The sequence below is a fragment of the Mastigoproctus giganteus genome, chromosome 2 (assembly GCF_048544385.1).
Source record: "Mastigoproctus giganteus isolate SK-2022 chromosome 2, ASM4854438v1, whole genome shotgun sequence".
Lineage (NCBI taxonomy): Eukaryota > Metazoa > Arthropoda > Arachnida > Uropygi > Thelyphonidae > Mastigoproctus > Mastigoproctus giganteus.
Genome location: NC_143576.1, coordinates 258,364,239 through 258,386,788, shown reverse-complemented (window position 1 = coordinate 258,386,788; position 22,550 = coordinate 258,364,239). Strand labels below are relative to the sequence as shown.

At 37.7% G+C, this 22,550-nt stretch overlaps 1 protein-coding gene across 1 annotated transcript in view; it reads left to right on the top strand.

The window, feature by feature from the left end:
• Positions 1-22,303, top strand: part of LOC150090416 (uncharacterized) — a 108,199-nt gene extending 85,896 nt beyond the window's left edge. Inside the window, exons 3-7 of the mRNA XM_090389879.1 lie at positions 5,946-6,120; positions 8,382-8,541; positions 18,783-18,906; positions 20,424-20,601; positions 21,687-22,303. Coding sequence (XP_090246005.1) covers positions 5,946-6,120; positions 8,382-8,541; positions 18,783-18,906; positions 20,424-20,601; positions 21,687-22,262 — 1,213 coding nt within the window. The 3' untranslated portion in view covers positions 22,263-22,303. The remainder of the gene's footprint in view (positions 1-5,945; positions 6,121-8,381; positions 8,542-18,782; positions 18,907-20,423; positions 20,602-21,686) is intronic.
• Positions 22,304-22,550: the final 247 nt, after the last annotated feature.

The window sequence follows — 22,550 nt, the reverse complement described above, 5'->3', positions numbered from 1 at the left end:
CAGAAGACTGCCTTCCACCCTTAAAGGGGCCAATAGGGAAGATGGCCCCTGATGACAGTGTGGCATGCCCAGTGCCACACCAGAGAGAGGAGTGGGGTGGCGGGTGGACGAAAACCACCACCCCACAAAAAAAAAAAAAAAAAAGATTCTGTAAGAGAAAAATAGGGGGGGGGAGTAAAAGAACGGATGGCAGGAAACAGAAGAAAGAAGCCGAAAAAAAAAAAAAAAAATGAGAGAGAGAGAGATATACTCCGCAAGTTCAGGGTAGGTATAGCTAGCACAGCCAGTCAGTTGGAGCCGACAACTTGCTGGAAATCCAGCAGTGTGAGTGCTGCTATGGTGGATGGGTCATGTTCAGTAAGGTTCAGTTCAGGTGCCGTCATTGGGACTCCATTTGGTGAGTCTGTGTCGCATCCAGACTGAAGGCTGGTCCAGTAGTCCATCCGAACGAATAGTGGGGGTGCTCAAAACCGGGAGTCCAAGATTGATGGTCAAGTCCAGGGATCGATGCTAGGCCTCTTCTTGATGAGATGTGTCACATCTGGTCGAGAGAAGTTTGTCCAGAAATCAATGATGAGGAATTTGTCAAGGTATGTGCGGACCCTGTCTTTTATTGCACTGCTGGTCAAGTCTTGTGCAAGTTGGTCCAAGGCGTTAGCATCCATGGCTCAATGATGCGTAGCAACAATTGGCAGTCATGGTTGTTATGACCTATTGATTCGGATATTAAGGTGGTGGTAGCGCTTTCTGCCTGGTAAATAAGTCCATTGCAAATTGAGTCGGAGCTCGGTAAGTTTCTTCATTCTGTAGGGTGAGGCGTTCTTGATTTTGGTAGTCGAAGCGTAGTTTTGTTATTAGGATCCTTCTGATGTCCTCGTAGATTTAACAGCTGCGGGCAAGGTGCTCCCACGTCTGATCCTCTCCACAGTGGCAGCGGGGTGAGTCTGAAATTGTGAAGTCATGTAGTTTTTTCTGGAAGGAGCCATGTCCAGTGAGGAGGTAGGTAGCATAGAGTCCTGGTGAAAACCAGACAGGTGTGAGGGGATAGGAGGTCCTGACATCAGGGAGGAATCTTTTGGTGACAGCGCCTTTAGTTGATGTCTGCCATCTTTCTTGCCCAGGTGTCTGTTAGATGTTCATTAAGTCTCTTCTTTTCAGCGTTTCTATTATTTGCTGGGTCAGTGGTGAAACCTGCACAAGTAACTGCTCTTCCTTTCTCTATTTGGTAGAGCAACCCATGACGAACAATCTCCAGGTCCAGTGGAAGAGATCCAGTGAGGACCTGGAGCACATGGGTGCTGACAGTGCGACAGGCACGCGAGGACAGAAGGAGAAGAGAGCGCTGGATAGTTCCTAGGCGCGATCTGTTTACTACGGTATTGGCCTTCTTGTACCAGACTCCAGAAGCATAGGTGATAACCGGGATGAAAACTGCCTTATAGAAGAGTGACAGCGTTCTCTTCTTTAAGCCCCAGTCCTTCCGGGCAACTCTTGAGACTTGGGCAGCATACTTCCTGATCTTAATCCTGAGTTGGTCTAGATGAGGAGTGAAGGACAGGTTTTTGTCTAAGATCAAACCTAGATATTTAAGCTCTGTTTTTAGTTTTACTGTAACACCATTGACCTTGATTTGGGGTGGTCTTCTCAAATCAAGGGTGCCTTTTAGTAGGATCGAATTGGTTTTCTCTGGGGAGATCTTTAGGTTGTTATGCTCTGCCCAAGCTTGAAGGGTGGAGATGGCCTGGTTGGCAATTGCTTCTAGTTGGGTTCTGTTATTGGCAGAAAAGAGCATGACCAGGTCATCTGCATAGGCCTGGGTTTGTACATTGTTGAGTTTGGTGTTCAGGAAATCATCCAGCACCAGATTCCAGAGGAGAGGCCCCAGGACAGATCCCTGAGGGCATCCCCTGAAGACTGGTCTGGAGACACTGCAGTGGGGAGCAGACACGACAACTCGCCGGTCCTGGAGATAGGTCTTGATGCATCTATATAAGTTTTCTGGGACATGCGCTCTTCGGAGCCTGCCCAGGACGCTGGGCCACCAGAGGGAATCGAAGGCACCAGCAAAGTCAAAGGAGATTAGTAGAAAGTATTTGGAGTTGCAGTTGGTAGCAGCTTCAATGTTTGTTTCCAGTGCATCAATCGTGGAGCGTCCTTTCCGGAAACCGTACTGCTTAGGTGAGGAGAGACCAGCGTTATTGTAGTGGGCTTCTATTCTATGGGAGATCATCCGTTCGAGAAGTTTGCTGAAGACTGGCAGCAGTGCAATGGGCCGGTAAGATTGTGGCAGATCATGTGGTTTGGTTGCATTCTTCAATATAAGTCTAAGGATTGCAGTCCTCCATTGTGTGGGGAAGAATCCTTGGTGGAGACAGTGGTTTAACAGGTTGAGTATTGTAGTGGGAATAAGTTCAATGGCCTTCTGGACGATTTCTGGATCGAGCATGTCTCTGCCTGGAGCCTTCTTGTTTCTGATTCTAGATGCAGCTAAGTTGAGCTCGGTTGTGGTGAAGGGTTCTTCAATTGCAGTTGTGTGATATGTTTCATTTTCCGTGCAGAGCTGTAGCTGTTCCAGTGTGTGTGTGGGTCAGCAGGCTGCTGGAATGTAGCGTCTAGAATATTATTGATAGTATCTTGCCACGATCTGGTGTATAGTCCGTTCGGTAATTTTGTGGTTGATACGACCTCGCCTCTGGGGAGCTTGTTAGTGGTCACTTTGTACACAATCCCCCAGGGATCGGCGTTCCCTGCAAGAATAATTTCACTTTGTACAGAATCCCCCAGCGATCGGCGTTCCCTGCAAGAATAATTTCACTGACACGATCTGAGCAAACGTTGACATCAGAAGTTTTGAAACAATAATCCGACCAAAGAAAAGAAGTCTCGCAGGTCATCCTATTTTGCATTCTTGTAATGCCAAACAACACGTGGTTGGGAATAGCCATGAGATAAAGGTTCCATTGGAGAAGAGACAATCACCAAGTTGTGATCTGAAGTGCCTAAAGGACCTCTCACTTCTACCGTGTACTTAGAAGGGTTGTTTGTGAGAAAAAGATCAAGCGTATTGACTGTATGATTAGGATTGTCCGGTATCACCTGGTGCAACATGCCGACGGACGCCTTCGTGTGTGGCGAAAGCAACACAAGTCCATGAACTCATCGTGCTTGGTGCCTACTATTCAGGCAGGTGGCAATGGTTGCTTAAGATGGGGCATATTTTGCTAGTAAGAACAAGGAAACTTTCTTATCCGTTTCATGGGTTAGGTTTACCGGCAGCTCTTAGGAGACCATGTGCATCCTGTGAATGTTGCATTTTTTTCCGGACAGAAACGGGATCTTCGAAGACGATAATACGCCGTGTCATTGGGCCCGCACTGTGCACGAGTGATTCGAGGAACACAATGAAGATATTATCCATCTTAATTGGCCTCCAAATTCGCCTGACCTCAATCCAAATGAATACTGTAACGGGAAGTGAGGCGTATGGACACGCAACCGTCATCTATTCCGACACTGTGGGAAGCCTTGTAGGCAGGCAGCATGGCTGCAGATCCCTACGGACGTCTTCAGACATCCAGGGAAGTCATGCCTAGGCGAACGGTGGCCCAACACGGTATTAGGTAGGTGGTCGTAATGCTGTGATCACAAAGTGTATTTGTTTATCAATCCCAGTATTTTATTATTGAGAACAATAAAACAAAATGATATTTTATTTTGGGGTTCATCGGTAAAGCTAAGAACCAAAAGGGGGTCTGAGGCCGATTAAATTTGAGTGGCACGGTATAGACCGGTGTGTTCGCTGTGAGAGCTGTAAATTGCTAAAAGATAATGAGCGGTGCTGACTTTCTTAATTGAAACACAGTACTGCATTCCGAATAGGCTTGAGGGAAAGAGAAGGAACCCCATTTGCTTCTTTACATATGAGAAATTATCTAAAATTAGTGCTACGTAAGTTTACTATTTCCAAATTTAGATCTTCGTAAGGGTTAGCATTAGTTAGTATTAGTATTAGTAATGGCCGCATGGTGCAAGAAAGCCTATGGCTTATGCTGCACCAGCCAAAAAAAAAAAAAAAAAAAAAAATCCGAACAAAACAATGATAAAAACAAAAAAATAAATAAATAAAGTTGAAGCATATGATGCAAGAAAACAAGGTTATACAGTATCAGCCAAAAAAAACCTTCCCATTTCACCCATCCATTCGCTCTAAAGGTTTGTCCAGTTCTTCCTTGAATTTATTTATGCTATCAACTTCCACAACGACAAATGGAAATTTGTTCCAGCAATCAACTACCTGCTGGCTAGAAGGCAAATTTCCGCACATCTATTTGACAACTGTCAAGTTGTGGCTAATTGAAGGTGACGTTGGATTAAGGTAAGTAACTTTGTCATCAGCATATAATATTGCATAATCTCGGGGACATATAAAGGGAATAAGTATGACTGAGATTACTTGGCCAGAATGGACCCCACCTTGTGGTACTTCTGCAGTGATTTGGCAGGTATAGCAGGACTTCTTGATGTGAGGTGGACACTCCCTTTGCTTTGATAATGAAGTGACGAAGGCAAGAAGATCGCCATTTATCCTGAAGAGCTGAAGTAGGTGTTTGTCTTAGCTGTCAAAAGCAGCTTCACTATGTAGCTTACATAATAGCTAATTCAAATTTAGTTTCAAAGATTAATGTATAATTTCCATTAGCTTGTCTCATTCAGTCGAATATTTTCGCGTAGTCCACCAAGCTGAGGAACAGTGGAATATCCATTTCGAAACCGTTTTCATCTAATATGTGGGGAAAACAACATGGCTTCTCTTGTTATTTTATTTCCTGACCCAAATCCGGATTATATCAATATTCTTTTATAGATTCTCTGGGAAAAGTTTTAATAATACAGTAAAAGGTTTGAAAATTAAGTTCCAGGACTGAGTCAACTTAAAGAAAACAAACGTTCGAATGAAAAAAGTAATCGTCTTGAGCAGATGTACACCTGTAAGTTCACTCGTATAGTCGTTGGGAAAAAAATTTAAATCATTCCAAGTGATTGTCATGAAGTTTCTTTTAATATCCTCTGCACCGTCAAATAATTGTCCTTTCATCGTGGATTTTATTTTAGTTACAAGTAGCCATGACGGATATAAATCAGAGAAACAGACGGGGAAGAATTAGCTCTGCAGTTCCACGTTTCCAATAAACTCCTATAGAATCGTACAGAATGCGATTCTAGCATTGTCGTGTAACAGGAACAAGATTCCTTTCTGTCGAAACTGAGGCCGCTATTCGGTATTTTTTTTTTTTTTTTTTTTTTAACTAAACAATCAAAACTTAGCAGCATTCACTGTCTTACTTAGTCGAACAAATTCCTTGTGGTTGATTCTCCAGCTATCAAAATTCAAATAGCGAAATGATTAACATCACTTTGGTCTTTGAATTATGAAAACAAAATTATTCGTGTTTCAGACAGCATGAAATTTTCAGTGCAATGTCATCCTCTGATCCACTTAGTCTTTTCAGAGTACTGCCCATTAAATATATTTTGGTGAACGTGTTTTATGACATTCTATGCATGTTCATCACTGTTGCATAATTCATGCACCAGTGGTCGGTTTGAAAATAGAGCTATGCACCTCACGCATTCGAATCCATATGATACTACAAAATATGGTAATGTTCTTTTGGTCTCTACCGTGCGAACTCGTTTCGTTTCCTCTATGTATCCTTGGGAGTTTCAGAAGAAATTTTATATCGAGTCCTCACGGTTAACGCAGAAGAATTGTTGCTGCTTTTTCATCCATGTTGTGTGCTTGTCTTGAGGAGTGGCACATATATGCCGAAACTTACCATTATTATTATTTTTTTTTATCAAATCACCTAAAGAAATACAGGAAATATTTATTTCCAGAATGATTAGCTGCAGTTTCTTTCTTCTTTTTTTTTTTTTTTTTTCAGGCATTTGCTGTCCAGTGTGTTCCACCTCGTGCAGTCTGTGCGCTCATTAGACTCTCAGGAAACCACCAAACTGGCTCTTCTTGAACAGCCAGAGCTCGGAGTGTCCTACTTCAAACTGCATGCTTGGCGGCTAACCAATTTTTCCAAATGTGTATATCTGGAACCAGACACTCTAGTAAGTGCATTTATTTTCCTTTACTAATTAGGAGCTGCTGGCGATATTTTTTTTTCACAAAAACAAGAAAAAAAAAGCAATATATTATGTAAATACTGAACGGTTCTGCAAATAACTGATCAAAAGGCGTGACCTTGTGATGTCAGAGGTGCTAGGCTGCTATGTCGAAGATACATTGTAAGATAATCCTCATTCAGAGTGCAAGCTGTAATTCAGACCTGGTTTGACCAGCTATTCTCCTTCCACTTATGGGTTCCAATTATCCCCAACTTTTGTAGCCTAATTGTCGTTTTTGGCCTGATGACAGGATCAGGCTTATCTGATCCTGATGATTTGAGTTTCCTCAAAGTAACCAACCGTGTTCTTTCTAAGTTTGCCTTGTTCAGAGGAAGGTCTAGATCTGTGTGCATTTCTTAAAGGCAAAGGAAATGTGCAATATTAACAGATGCGTACAAATTACAGTTTTAAAGGGACTCTTTTAGACTTCTTTTGTAAAGAGCCATCCACTAATAGATGGCTCCTAGCTTATTTAATTCAGAAATACAATAATATAGGAATTCGGAGGATAATATTCAATGTAGTTAGTCAAACAAATTTCAGAAGCATTTCTGCGGCAGGTGTACGATTGGTACACCTAATGTTAACTGTCGTCCGAAATTTGTCTAATTCAGAAATATTTTTCCAACCCACCGTTTTGAAAAATATACGAAACTAACCCTTTTTCACGATCTTAGTCCGAAGTTTGGATCTCTCCAAAACCCGGGGGAAATCCTTTGGAGGATCCAAACATCTCACAAAATCATTGAGCTTACTTTTTGAGAAAGAGAGGATTTAATAGACTTTTCAGGTTCAAATCGTGCCTGTTGACATCAAATTAAGAACTCAGTAATTACACAACCAGTGGATCGTCAGATTCATTAGTGTTATTAAAACGTGTACATCAGGTTTTTGAGCAGCTGGTCTTGTAGCGGACTTAAGGGTCCAGATAATATTTTTTTTTTTTTAAGTTTATTGCTGTATCCTCTCATATTAGACGATCGAAAATAGTAGTCATATACATAGGTTCTAAGTTCGCTCCAGATAACTGGAGCTCCGAAAGTATTTTTTTTTTTTTTTTTTTTTTTGTTTCCTCTGGTCCACTGTCTCAGTTCTTCTATACACCTTGAACAATTTGCGCAGAGCCCACGATTTTCGAAATTTGTGCAAAACCTACGATTTTTCTTGATCCCCAAGTTTAATTCCAAAGCTCGCATAATACAATTTTTCACGAATTCTGTAATCATTTGCCTTAACTTTATTACAGATAAAGTTACATTAACATTAACCCTTGTTGCCCCATGGTCATGAATAAAGAAAACCGAAAGAAAAAATATGCCAACCAGCATGCAAAAACGAGTAGAATAGATAAATTTAAACATCCATTCAGCCTGGCAACCACTTATATAGGGTCTTTTAATTTACAAAATTACACCACCTAGTGGGTAGCACAGTTGATAGAATCGCCGCCCTCCTCACACCGAGTGGAAAAGATCGTGATTCCTCACGGTGACGTGAGGAATTTTTATGGGCCTTTTCCACAACGTTGCCGAGTTAGTCAGTCTTGGGGGCGTGTAGCATGGTTTTTCGTCCAGCAAACAAAATCGACCACAGAACCCACGCGGCACCTCCGTAGCCAGGTGGGCAGGAGCAGCAGTGCGTAGCACACGCTTCTTGATTAGACCGGGGTTCGAGCCTGCGACCACCAAATATGGAGGATGCGGAAAAGTCAGGGAATGACCACCGCATATCCCCGGAGAGCAATATGGCCTTAGTTGCTAATGCTCCTAAAACCCAAATAATAATAACAACAGAACCCACACAATTTACAGACAGTATAAACGAAGCAATGTGGCCTTAGTCGCTGATGCTACTAAATCCCCACACACACACACACACACACACACAAATTACACACTTCTATTCTGTAAACACCTCTGAGCCTACTTGGCCATCACAATATGTAAATATAAATGTTATTATTGCATTTCATTTTATGTTATTAAAAACATAATCGACATTCTGACAAGTAATACATGACACCAAGTCTGCCTTCAAAATGAATCAGTGATTTTGGTGTGGCAGAACAAGAATATCAAATTCTCTTTGGAGACCTAACAAATTCATTTGCTAATTTGTAATTAAATGTCTTTCTTTCTACTTTGAACCTGTGTCAACTCGTGTGTGTGTCTACAACTGGAAACTGAATCTGGATTTTTCGTTAGGTAGTTCAGAACTGTGATGAATTGTTCGAACGTGACGAAATATCAGCTGTTCCGGATATTGGCTGGCCCGATTGCTTTAACAGTGGAGTTTTTGTCTACGTTCCCTCCAGGGATACATTTTGGAATCTGACACGTTTTGCAGAACAGTCATCGTATGATGGTACGTATAAAATAAAGTGTCATTTTAGGTGAAACAGAGATCTAACTCATCTGTCCATGAGCAATACCATTATTATTAAAATCCTTTATTGCATGTTTCTGTCTTTACAAAGACTGTGGAGAAGAAAACAGCAATAGTACTCATCACAGCCCAAATAGTCGTGACCGACTATTTGGGCTGTGGACGAGACTAATCATTGAATTTCTATTTACATATTATAATACATAATTAAGATGTATTATATACAGAACATATAAAACATTCACGAAAGTCCTTTAGTTTCTTCACCAGATAGGTGACAGGTTACCGTCAGTAGAAGGGCATCGGTACTGTGGTGTCTCAAGGATTAGAGTTCATCGAGGAACCTTTTTCGATACATTTTGACTCTTTGAAAAATCGGACGAAATCAAAGTTCAATTGTTGGACCAGGCTAAGCAACTGAGCCGGGGAAAAAAACTGTCCGTGATGTGCAGTCGGTGTTTATTGTGACACAGGGACTGGCTAGCCCTTAGGCCACAGATGAGGATCCTCCAGTGGCAGAAGTCCCACAGCTGGGGAATAGGCGCCTCCATAGCCAGGTGGACAGGAGCAGCAGTGCGTAGCATACGCTTCTTGATTAGACCCGTGTTCGAGCACGTGCCCACCAAATACGGAGGATGCGGAAAGGTCAGGGAATGACCACCGCATATCCTTGGAGCAATATGGCCTTAGTTGCTAATGCTCTTAAAAACGAAATAACTAACAAACAAACAAATAAACACAGCTGGGGATAATCAGTCGTACCAGCAAGAAGTTTAACAGTAGCTGTTAGCCTGATGTCTCTTATTCTCATTGTCAATCTGGAAATGCCAATTTCAGTTGCGATACCAGTCGTGCTACGTCTAGCTCCGACCTGTGCATGTATGCAATCCTTCTCAGCAGCCAAAATTCCTGTGCAAACAGTCGCTTCAGAGTAGTGGGGGCAGCAGATTCCTACAACTCTGCCCCATGAAGAATGGAGGAGTAAATGACTGTGTTTATGTAGCTCTTTGTTATGTGAAAGGCAACAACATGTAAGAGATGCTGTTTTGTATTCCATTTCAACTTCTGCATTCTTGCTGTGATGAGATCAATGTTATTATTAAATGTGAGCTTCCTGTCAAGAAACAGCTCCTAAATCAGCGTTCTGTTCGGCTATGGAGATGCCATCCAGAGATGGATGAATCTCAGTTTGGCATCGTCTCAGGGAGAAAACTATTCTAGTGGATTTAGTAGGATTTATTTTCATTCCATAAGTGGTAATGTATATCAGGCTGATACGTTTCCACTTATGGAATGCATCAGCTGGCTGAGCTCGTGGTTAATTAGTTGATTTATAATATGGGGATCATCATGTGCCTGAATGGTTCGCAATAGCTTGATATCAACATACGTATGAAGTTTGGCTTTTCTTTAATTAATGGTAACAAAGCAGTAAACAGTAATCCTAACAGAACACCATCTTAAGCGAACTCTGTCGTTATATGTCCAGATAATATTTTTGGCCAAATTGCAGGTATAGCACTCTTTCTGTTAATAGGGATTTTGTGATTATTACTAAATAAAATGCCACATGAAATGAATCATATAGTTTATTAAGCTTTCGCCTGAACTACTATACATTAAGGTAACGTTTCAGGTTTCTTACCGATACCCATCATCAGACCGTACTGTTGCGGAAAGAAAAATAGAAAGGGTTACAAATTTGAATACAATTACCAATATTACGATTACAATTATCAATATTATGAATATTACCATTACGATTTGCAAATAAACAATTTCTATTTCAAATTGTAATTTTAATTTAATATTGATAATTGTATTCAAATTTGTAACCCTTTCTATTTTTCTTTCCCCAACAGTACGGTCTTATGATGGTCATCGGTAAGATATCTGAACCGTTACCTTAATGTATAGTAAAACTACTACTGTTAGGCAAATGCTTAATAAACTATATTATTAATTTCACGTGGTAAAGAGTGGTATTATGTTTAGTAATAATCTTAATGGAAAACAACCACGTAACGTCCTTCCCTAACTATATTAGATATTGTGAATTTTATTATGTCACCCTTGATATTAAAATAATGCTCAAGGAGGTGGAGTAGCTACTGAATGTTGATAAATCAAAGGAACCATGACGTGTCTGATATCCAGACAGGTTATGACTAGTTCAGCATTTTCCTAAAAGGCAGACAGGATGGCATTAGTTGTAGCCAGCAGATTAGTGATTGTGGATCGATACTTTGCTGCATAATGGATCTGTGGTGGAAGATGACTCGTGGCCGACTGACTCAGCCATGGAGTTAAAAAATAAAATAAAATAAATAAAATAATAATAATAAAAAACCATAAATAAAATAATAATAATAAAAAACCATAAATAAAATTGACGGGATTCGAGCTAGGGCTTTTTTCCACATGGTGATGGAAACTGTCGCTTTTCTTCCATGAAAACAGACGTGATTTTTATATATATATATATATATATATATATATATATATATATATATATATATATATATATATATATATATATATATATATGAATATGGGTTAAGTTAATAGTGGTAAGAGTTTTTAAAGGTAAAATATGATATATAGCTTATCAGGTAAACCAAAAACCATAGCGGGTACCCAACGTGTGTATGTGTGTGTGTGTGTGTATATATATATATATATATATATATATATATATATATATATATATATATATATACACACACGTTTACAATAGTTCGATTTTCTTAAGTACTGGTGTTTTATACATATAGGTATTGGCGTTAATACAATACTGGTCTTTAAGTTAGCCTAGTCTCGGTTATCTTAAATTCACATGGCCTATACATTTAGGAACTTATTGCGTATTGCTAAAGAAATTTTCATGATAATTACTGATGAAAATTTTTTATGTATCTGTAGCAATAGGTAATCATCAATACTATTTTATAACTATATAATAATATTTATACATTTTTGCTTTACATCACGTGGCCGTCAATCCCCTACTTCATCGGGGGCTTTGAGTGGATTAACAGCCCATTCGATGTAATGCTTTTATACTCACCCGTTTCTGTTTGTATCTATCACAGCTTTGCTATTTTATTTAATTCTGGATACTAAGGACTTATGTTTATATTAATTTTCTTAATTATTGTTAGCTAAACTAGTATTAATTATGAATTAGTTAATTTTTTACAATCTCTTCAGCAACTGTGATAGAATACACAAAGCCCAACGGGTAAGCATTTTATATTGTTATACTACAACTACTTACTTAAATGTGGTCCAGTGGAGGTCGTGGAGTCGAAAAGGGAATTTCCCGCTTTTAATTTGGTTTTATGTATGGTAATTTTTATGGCGCAGTCGCATTAGCATTTCACTGTGTGCTGATGTCGCATTGGCCGAAGTCCCCGATTTTCAAGCCAATGCCTATTATGGTGGTTTGTTGTTGGTTCGATGAAATTCTGTTAAATTTCTGTAGTTTTGTGTTAACTTGTGGTTAAAATTCCTGTATTTACATGTGTATTTACATTAATTTTTACATTTGTTTTATATTTGTTTTATGCCTTACCTCGGACTGTGCCGGTACCACTTTTCCAAGGCGTAACAGCACGTGTATGTCCAGAGGCAAAGCTATATACAGCCTCTTACTATGGGGGTTTTTTTGTTGGGGGGGGGGTTCAATTTTGGCAAAGGTTGTAGTGCAGTCTTTGGCAAAGGTTGTAGTGTTCGTACCCAAGCATTGCAAAAACGGCTATTGGGACAACAGAAAAAGCTATAAAGAAATTAAATAAAACTACTATATTAGAAAACTAAAAATAAAACACGAAATGAAACAGCATAAAAAATTCCTACATTTAGGTATTACGGAACATACATAAAGGGCCTTAAATTAATTACAAAATGCACAATAGATAACAACATGGACGCTAAAACAAATAAGAGTGGCATGCTGTACGGGTATCACAGCATAAAAGGCACCCCGGGACCGAAAATGACCACGCGGGACCCGTCTCTTCAGAACAATGGTCACTTAGCATACAATGCCGCCACACCACTAGGGAGAAAAGAAGCAAATAACCTAAAACGTCTAAACAATGAAAATATCGGGCTACACGCACAACAAATAAAACAACTCAAATTCAAAAAATGCAACAGCAAACTCTGTAAAACCTGTCCCTACATGCACAACATACACCATCAAAATTCTAAAGAAGTGCCAACATTCTCTCACACCAAAAATGTAATCTACCTAATTACATGCAGGTTATGTGGGATACAGTACATTGGACAAACAAGTACAGAACTCCACCTTCGGATGAACCTTCACAGATCACAAATAAACAGATATGATGAAAACGCTGCAACAGACGTCCAACAAAACAGGACAGACAAATACAATAACGAAATCGAATACAGACATTTCAAAAAGCATGACTTCGCCAACATATCCATTGCCATTCTAAACATTATTGATAACAACACACAAAGAGGAATCATGGAAGATATGTACATTCTATTATATAAATCCCTATATCCTTATGGATTAAACAATCGATTCAACGGAAGGAACTTCGCATTCACCAGCCCAGAAATATGTACATACAACATTTTCCAGATCAGCAAAAACTGGCAATATAATGGGATTAAAAACGAAAAATTACAGGAATACAATAAAAGCAACAGCAAAATACCAATAAATATCAATGATTTCGAAAAACTCTTAACAGAATGGGATACAGACCCCATAAACACCAAAAATATACACAACACACTATTCTCTATTAAAATAAGCAAACTTAGAGCACTTAGCAAAATATACCAAAGGCAAAAAACTCAGAACATACACCTCAACAATATACTTGAAGACATATTTAAATTCAGAATAGGCATAAATTTCAACGTACACACTAAAAAAGAGTACTGCATAATAAAATACCAAAACCGTTTATACGACACAGTTAATATCGGTAATATCATTAATAATAACAAAAGTTACCTACCTATCAAAAACACACAAATAAAAATTAGATACAAATACACCAAACCCATAGGACTAACCATCTGCAATTACAAAAACACCATTAATAAAATGAATGAAGAAGAACAACCATGTCACTGCCAGGAAAGTAGATATAAAAATTTCATCAATACACATTACAATCATATAGTAACAGGAGACCTCAATATCATCGAAGACAAAACACTAAGAGAAACAATGAAAAAGGGTACAAAATTCAGACCCAACACCCCAATTAGGTTGGATTATATAAAAAAATCAATATACACAGATCTGTTACAATTTGCATTCAAAGCAGCACACAAAAACAATGAACCCATAGAATCATTCCAATGTTGGATAAACGCCAATACGGAAAACATATTAGAATGCTTCAGGGAAAACATAACACTACAAAAACATAATAAAAATAACAAACACTTAAATTTAAAAACCATCAACAATAAAATTAAAGAAATACAAAACAAATTCGTTATCACTAGAACCAACAAAGCAAACAATAATTTCAGTATCATTTGCAAGAAATTCTACATAGAAGCCATTAAAGAAGAATTGCATGACAATGAAACATACAAGTACATAGACGCCAATCCAAACAGCATCAGCAAAAAAAAAAAAAATTTTGGCCATGCATAAAAAACTAAAAATTAAAATAGACAGGATGCAATACCCCTACATTTACTGGATTCCAAAATATCACAAGATACCTACGGGAAAAAGATTCATCACTTCAGGCAAAAATAGCTACATCAAGTATACTAGTAAGATTATGGAAGACAAATTAAAAAGCATCACCAAAGAAATCGAAAACACCAGAATTATCACCAACAACAAAGAATATTTGGACGACCTAAAAAAACAAAGCAATCATATAAAAAGTATAAACACATATGACTTCAAAAACCTCTTCACAAGTATAGCACACGACAACCTAATAGAAGTACTACAGATATACTACCAAAAACATCAAAACATACTACAATGCAAAAAACAATACTGGAATGACCTCACAAAAATCAGTGTTAAAGGCAATTACATTCTAATGGGGGGCAGAACATATATACAAAGCAGGGGGATAGCTATGGGCTCCAGCAGTTCATGTGCCATGGCTAACCTCTACCTGCACTATTATGAAAGTAACATTACCAACAAAATAAAATTCTACAGATACATAGATGACGTACTCGTGATCAACCATGACAACTTTATAAACGTAGCAAAAAACACTTACCCAACAGACCTAAAAATTGAATGCACAAATCCAGATAATAACCAAAAAGCTGTCTACCTAGACAGCAAAATTGCCATCAACACAGACAAAATATGTACACAACACTATGACAAAAGAGACCATTTTAATTTCGAAACAATAAAACTTACACACTGGGATAGTAACATAGCTAAACATATACACGGGAATACCATAAGAAACCAAACAAACAGACTATTAAAAATATGCAGCAATATAAATAGCGGAAAGATAGCAATACAAAAACTCATCAGAACACTGGATATAAATAAAATTCCCAAACAATACAGTAAATATCATATAAAAACTGCCATATACGCTAATATCAGAAAACACCACCCCAATATAGACCCGCATACTTTCATCAAAAACCATCTAAAAATAAAATAGTAATTACTCAAAAGAGTATCCCCAAGATTATAAGGTTTATTGCACTCAGACGAGGCTCGTCGCCTGACTGCACTACAACCTTTGCCAAAATTGAACCCCCCCCCAACAAAAAAACCCCCATAGTAAGAGGCTGTATATATGTATATAGCTTTGCCTCTGGACATACACGTGCTGTTACGCCTTGGAAAAGTGGTACCGGCACAGTCCGAGGTAAGGCATAAAACAAATATAAAACAAATGTAAAAATTAATGTAAATACACATGTAAATACAGGAATTTTAACCACAAGTTAACACAAAACTACAGAAATTTAACAGAATTTCATCGAACCAACAACAAACCACCATAATAGGCATTGGCTTGAAAATCGGGGACTTCGGCCAATGCGACATCAGCACACAGTGAAATGCTAATGCGACTGCGCCATAAAAATTACCATACATAAAACCAAATTAAAAGCGGGAAATTCCCTTTTCGACTCCACGACCTCCACTGGACCACATTTAAGTAAGTAGTTGTAGTATAACAATATAAAATGCTTACCCGTTGGGCTTTGTGTATTCTATCACAGTTGCTGAAGAGATTGTAAAAAATTAACTAATTCATAATTAATACTAGTTTAGCTAACAATAATTAAGAAAATTAATATAAACATAAGTCCTTAGTATCCAGAATTAAATAAAATAGCAAAGCTGTGATAGATACAAACAGAAACGGGTGAGTATAAAAGCATTACATCGAATGGGCTGTTAATCCACTCAAAGCCCCCGATGAAGTAGGGGATTGACGGCCACGTGATGTAAAGCAAAAATGTATAAATATTATTATATAGTTATAAAATAGTATTGATGATTACCTATTGCTACAGATACATAAAAAATTTTCATCAGTAATTATCATGAAAATTTCTTTAGCAATACGCAATAAGTTCCTAAATGTATAGGCCATGTGAATTTAAGATAACCGAGACTAGGCTAACTTAAAGACCAGTATTGTATTAACGCCAATACCTATATGTATAAAACACCAGTACTTAAGAAAATCGAACTATTGTAAACGTATATACACTGGCACGTATAATGTTCAATTGGCCAACATGGCAATAACAATGGCATTAACGATGCACAAAAGACAGATTAAGAAACAATAGAATGATAATACAAAAGAATAATATATATATATATATATATAGCCGAGTGGGTAAAGTACCTGCCCGGCAACCCAAAGGTCGCGGGTTCGATTCCCGCCTCGGGCAAAAACCTTGGGAGGTGCAATATGGCCACAGAAGCCGATGCGCCAACAACTACCAAATCAAACCCGCTATATATATATATATATATATAAACCGGGTTTGATTTGTATTGGGCTATATATATAGCCCAATATATATATATGCATGCAGGAATGAAATAATGTTAAAATGTAGAGGCCGTCCTGTAATTTAAAAAACCGGAAGCAATCCGTGAACTAACCGGACCCTAGACAACAATGGTTAAACATAAATATTAAATTCAATAAAAAATATACATAATTAGCCGTCCATGGGAAAAGACACTTTGCAAGGGACTTTGTCGAGGGCTAAACCCCTACAAAATACAAAACCCATCGCTGGCAGAGCTATCAGTTTATGTTGTCATCTGCCTGTATAACTTGAACTTCTTTCGGTCCTAGTTATACAGGCAGATGACAACATAAACTGATAGCTCTGCCAGCGATGGGTTTTGTATTTTGTAGGGGTTTAGCCCTCGACAAAGTCCCTTGCAAAGTGTCTTTTCCCATGGACGGCTAATTATGTATATTTTTTATTGAATTTAATATTTATGTTTAACCATTGTTGCCTAGGGTCCGGTTATTTCACGGATTGCTTCGGGTTTTTTAAACTACAGGACGGCCTCTACATTTTAACATTATTTCATTCCTGCATATATTTAACGACGGATGTAATGTTCTATCGCTGATGGCATTAATCCGATTGGTTAATATTATCATATAATATCCCTGTTCAATGCTTTAGTAATTATAACATCACAGTTCTACGCTTTAGTAATTTGATTCTATATATATATATATTAAGAATAATTGGGATAAATGTAAAAGTTATGTCAGATTAGATTAATGCGATCAATAAAGGTGGAACATTACATCAGTCAGTAATCTAGTTATTATAGTAAAAGTATAATATATACTATATAGGTACTGAATATGTATATAAACATAACAATATACAACGGGCCATAAGGCCAAAATAACTTATAAAGACTAAGATAGCCTGTGTAGGTCTACATTGTCTTACCCTGGAAATAAACACATAATTAGTTATAATATAGAATACATTTCAAGGGCTAACCCTTTTCAATATATCCCACCAATAATTGACAGAGTTATCTGTTTCTGATTGCCATCTGCCTGTTTAACTAGGTCCAATTAATAATCATAAAGGCTATTTGGTTAAAATTTAAATTTAACAGCTAGCCCGACAGAGGATTACTAAATGAATATATAGAAAATAGAAGGCCAACTTAATTTTCAATTTCAGTTGTGTGGTAATATTATTTGATTTATATTTATGCAAAAGAAAGCTACTGCTGACATAAAGAGAAAGCTGACATTGATATTTATTGATGTAAGTTTCAGTTACTGAGATTGTGAAATCTTTGCGGTACCATCGCGTATCTTAATATAAAGTAATATTATAATTTTACTACTCTTTAGAACTTGCTCTCCCCCTTCCTCCTCCTCCCTCCCCCATTGAAAGCAGGACTCAAATAACTGTAACCTTTATGAAGATTGGCATTTCTAAATAAACAACTCAGTTGCATTAACCGAACTGATTCGTTTCATATGATCTCAGGGTTGCCAGCAACATTTAGCAGCGGCTAATACATTCAGGCCCTCCAGCATCAGTGGTGCCTCAACCGGGCAAAAAGAAGCACCGAGCAACTCCCTTCATTGCCCCACTGGTGGGTAACCTTGGTCAAATATAATCGACGGGCAGATTGTCTCGTATGGGACGTGGCGATGGGAAAAGATAAACTAAGGGCATTGTTGCCCTTAGTTTATCTTTCCCACAAATCTGTTGATTCATTTCGCAGGGAATTGAATCAACAGATTTTTTTTTTTTACAAATTGACTGCCTAAGCAGCATTTGCCAACCTGTGGCCCGCGAGACTAAAAATAAAACAGCGTTTTAGCAGTAGGTAACAATTCTATTAACAGCAATGGGGAAATAGAGGTACGCGTATATTTCCCATCCTATAAAAACTTAATTTTTAATAAATACGCTAAATATGAGAACGTATCATTGTATTTAAAAAAAAAATAGTTATTGGCGTATTTGCATGTATAGTTTAATGTTTTGTAGTCCTTGGCTTCTACCTCAAATGTAAGAATGGTCCGTATGTGAAAAAGGTTGGGGAATACCCGTCTAAGGGTTTTGAGATTAAATTGTGAAATGAAAAGTTCACGTAATCTTACTCGTTTCTTTCTATTTGTTTTTTGTGTTTAATTCAGTTTCTTAGGTGACTTACAGTAATTACTATTTCCTCAATTTCTTTTTAGGTGGTGATCAGAGTTTGCTGAATTCCTATTTCAAAGACTGGTGCCAGGATATCAAGAAGAAACTTCCGTTTATCTATAACCTGATGGCTAATGTGTGCTACTCTTACACGTCAGCCTTTAGACAGTGAGTAAACAAGTGATTGCACTGATCTGGATGGATGCCTCGTAAAGTCCTTAATCTTCTTTCTTTCATTAAAGAACTTATAACGTATCTCCTAAATCTTTTCAGATTGATGCCGTAGGATAATTACCCCATTACGTGTCATGCATATTCAGAGATGTGGATTCGTAACATCTACTTTTCAATCACACTATAGGTTAATGCCAAATATTTTTAGAAAAGTTTGGTCAATCCAAAAACTATTTATTTTCAATGCTTCGTGTATATTTACATAAATATTTTTAACTTCATTCCTTAGGTAGATTTTGCTGCTTTCGTTATTAATTTTAAAAAGCAGTAATTTAAGTTTTTTAAGAAACTACCAGTAGCGCGTTTAAATCACTTAAGCCTCAACACGCTGTGGGATTTTGGTGCTCCTACTACGAAAAATGTGTTTTTAGATGTATATTTCGACTTTATGGGATCCCAAATATTAAGGACCTCTAGTAGACGCATGACTGGTGTTCATATGCATAAAAAAAAAAAAACTAGAAATCACTCATTTGAATATTCTTTTAATCAGTTTATTGCAGGAAAAAGATTCTACGTTTCTGAATTCCATTGAATGTGGAACTCAACCAGTTAGTTACTGTACGCAGTGGGTTACATTTCAGCCACGGTAGCAAATAGTAATAAATAATAGCGAAAATAAAATAAAACGAGAAAAAAGCAACGACTTATGTGTGTTCCGGGAACATTTCGTTTCTGCGCATCCGCTGCATTGCCCCTTCAACCGCAACAAACAAATATCCAGTACTTCAGCCACAATACACTGTATACGAATAGCCTATGTGATATGAGAAAAAAAAAAAAAATAAATAATAAAAATAATTGCCGGATTTCTCTTAGTCTGAGTCGATGAAATTTGGAATGGCTCAACTATTTTTTTTTTATTTTTTTTTTTTTTTAAAGCCCAGTTATAAAATTTCATTAAAATTCACCCAGTGGAAGTCGAGTCGTTCTGAAGACAATAGATGCATTAAGCATATATGCTAACATTGCTCTTTTCCATTTAAATTGGGACTGAATTTGGAAATTTTCTATAATCATTTTATCCTCTTAACAAAAAATCAAAATGGAATTCACCTGAAAAAAAGTACGACTCCTTGCACTTCCTTAATAGTACTGTATATCTATAATGACTTTCTCTACGTAAGCTCTGTTTGTTTTTTTCATAAGTAATTTCAAGTAGTCGAGTAGTTCGCAATATGGAGCGTAGCTACGCACCCACGTATTTGAATTCACGCGATGCCACAAAATACAGTGAAATTGTTTCTTGTAAATTACTGTAGCAATATGCCCTTTTTACTCTATGGCCATCCTGTGGTAAAAACACAAATTTTATTCGTTCATTTTGTGTTGGTTTAAGTTATTTAACTCTGTATTTCACTCATTGCTATTAGGGTGTTCAATTGTATTTTGTTTAAACGCGGCGAAATAAATGAATAAATTGTAATTATAACGAAATATTTTCATTGCAGTTTCGGAAGGAACGTGAAAATTGTCCACTTCTTCGGACACTACAAACCGTGGAATGTTTCTTTCCACTCCCCCACTGGCCACATGTCCCCCTCTGCCAACGTACATCCCACGTTTGCCCAGTTTGTGCACTTCTGGTTGGAAATTTTTCGCAAACGGGTGTTCCCCCTATTTTCTCAGGTAAGTGTAAGAAAGAATTTCTGCCAGATTTCTCGTCAAGCTAAGAAAGATAAGAAGATATTAGTGTATAAGCTAACAAAAGATTCCTTACGGTTTACGTATTTCGTTTTTGAATTGTACGACCACGTGTTTTTAACGGGTGATCGCAGTCCCTCCAGAAATAATCCTTCTCGTAAACATCTTCGCTTGCCAAGTTCATGACCATCTTTTTGTTGATACGTGTAAAGATGCCTGTATTACCCTTTTGGTAGCACACTTGGTAAGATAGCCGTATGGCGATCCTACCGACTGTGCTACCAAAAGAGCAATTTGGTAATTCGAACTCGGGTATTTTCCACCCGGTAGGATCTCCGTCAATGACGCGAGGAATTTTTATAGGGAATTTTCACAACATAGCTGAGTTAGTCGGTCTCAGGCGAGGATAGCGTGGTTTTTCCGTCCAGATACAGCAAATGAACCACAGAGCACATCCAATTTACAGACATATTGTGCGCGGCGCAATATGACCTAAGTTGCTGATGAGCCTGAAACTCCTGCTAGTAAACAAACTTTTTGTGAATTTACTTTAAAAGAAAAGTTGTTTTATTAAGATTCTTTTACAAGTAAAATATAACAAACCGATGTCTTCAGGATAATTAAGAAAAGAACGTAATTGGTTTGAGTATATCACCGAAGAATTGATAGTCAGTCTCTCTCCAAGAACAGCTGCAGCAAGTGAAAAGGTATATTGAGGAGAATGCAGAAATCTAAAGGAAAAAAAAAGACTCCCTGTCAAAACCTGTAAACTTACGTTTTTCAGGAAAAACCAAGATTATGGCAGTTTTTATATTTCCTTTTGTTACAGTAAAGATGCTAATTTTTTTTTTTAAATCCCTGTAGATATTATTTGATAGATATACAGTATATGAAGCTTTGTTTTCTTTCCATTCGCAATTCTCTTAAATATACATACATAATTTAGTCGTCAAAATAAATGTTCTTATAATTTAAAGATATTATACGTTCATACAGAATGGTAAAATGTCTTTATTTTTGTGCTTTAATTTTCTTAATTTAATGGTGATGTTCATTTTGTCTCTTTTCAGGAGCTCCAACGGTACGCACTGTCGAACACATACGTTACAGCTCAAGAATTCCTTAATTTCTTTCCTGCTCCTGTTACCTCTGAGCCTTTTGAGTCATTGCCGACCCCTCCTTCCTTCCGGGCGTACCCTCCAGTGATCACTGTTGTGAACCGAGAGCGTCCTCCCGAAAAACCATTGGAGCAATTGACTTCGGAAGAGAAGCGAGCAGAGGAACCCACAGAGATTCCCAAACTACCTAAGGATGTGGCGAAAACGGTTTCCAGTGATAAAAAGTCGTCACTGAAGAGTGAGAAACCTGCTCCTGAGAGCAGTGGAGAAGAAAACGAAAAGGAGATGATTACAGATGAAGGCAGCTCAAGCGAAATCGTGGAAAAGGACGAAGTGAAAAAAGAAGAAAGTAAAGAACAACAGTTAAAAGAAGAACCAGAATCGGTAATTCCAGGCCCTCCTCCAAATCTCGCCTACGAAGGAATGCTTGCATGGGAACAGGGACGGATGGACTATCTGGGTCATGATAGGTCCGATAATATCATGAAACGTTTAGACCAACTTATTTGCAGCGAACAAAATAGGTGATCATTGCGGACAGATAACTGGACTGCAAGGACTATTTTTTTTTTTTTTTTTATTTTAGAATTGGATCTCGTGCAGTGATAACAAGTTTCTCTCTCCCCCTACCACAATAGCAAAATTCACTAGGAAGTGATCTAAAAGAACTTATGACTGGGAAATTGAGAACGAAATGCTTTTCTTAATGGTACCACCGGTCCTGAATCGGGAAATACTTCCAGTGGCGCACGCATTACACAGTTTATTAAAGCATACTTTTAAATATGGTTTGAATTTTTTTTATAATTGATTGTA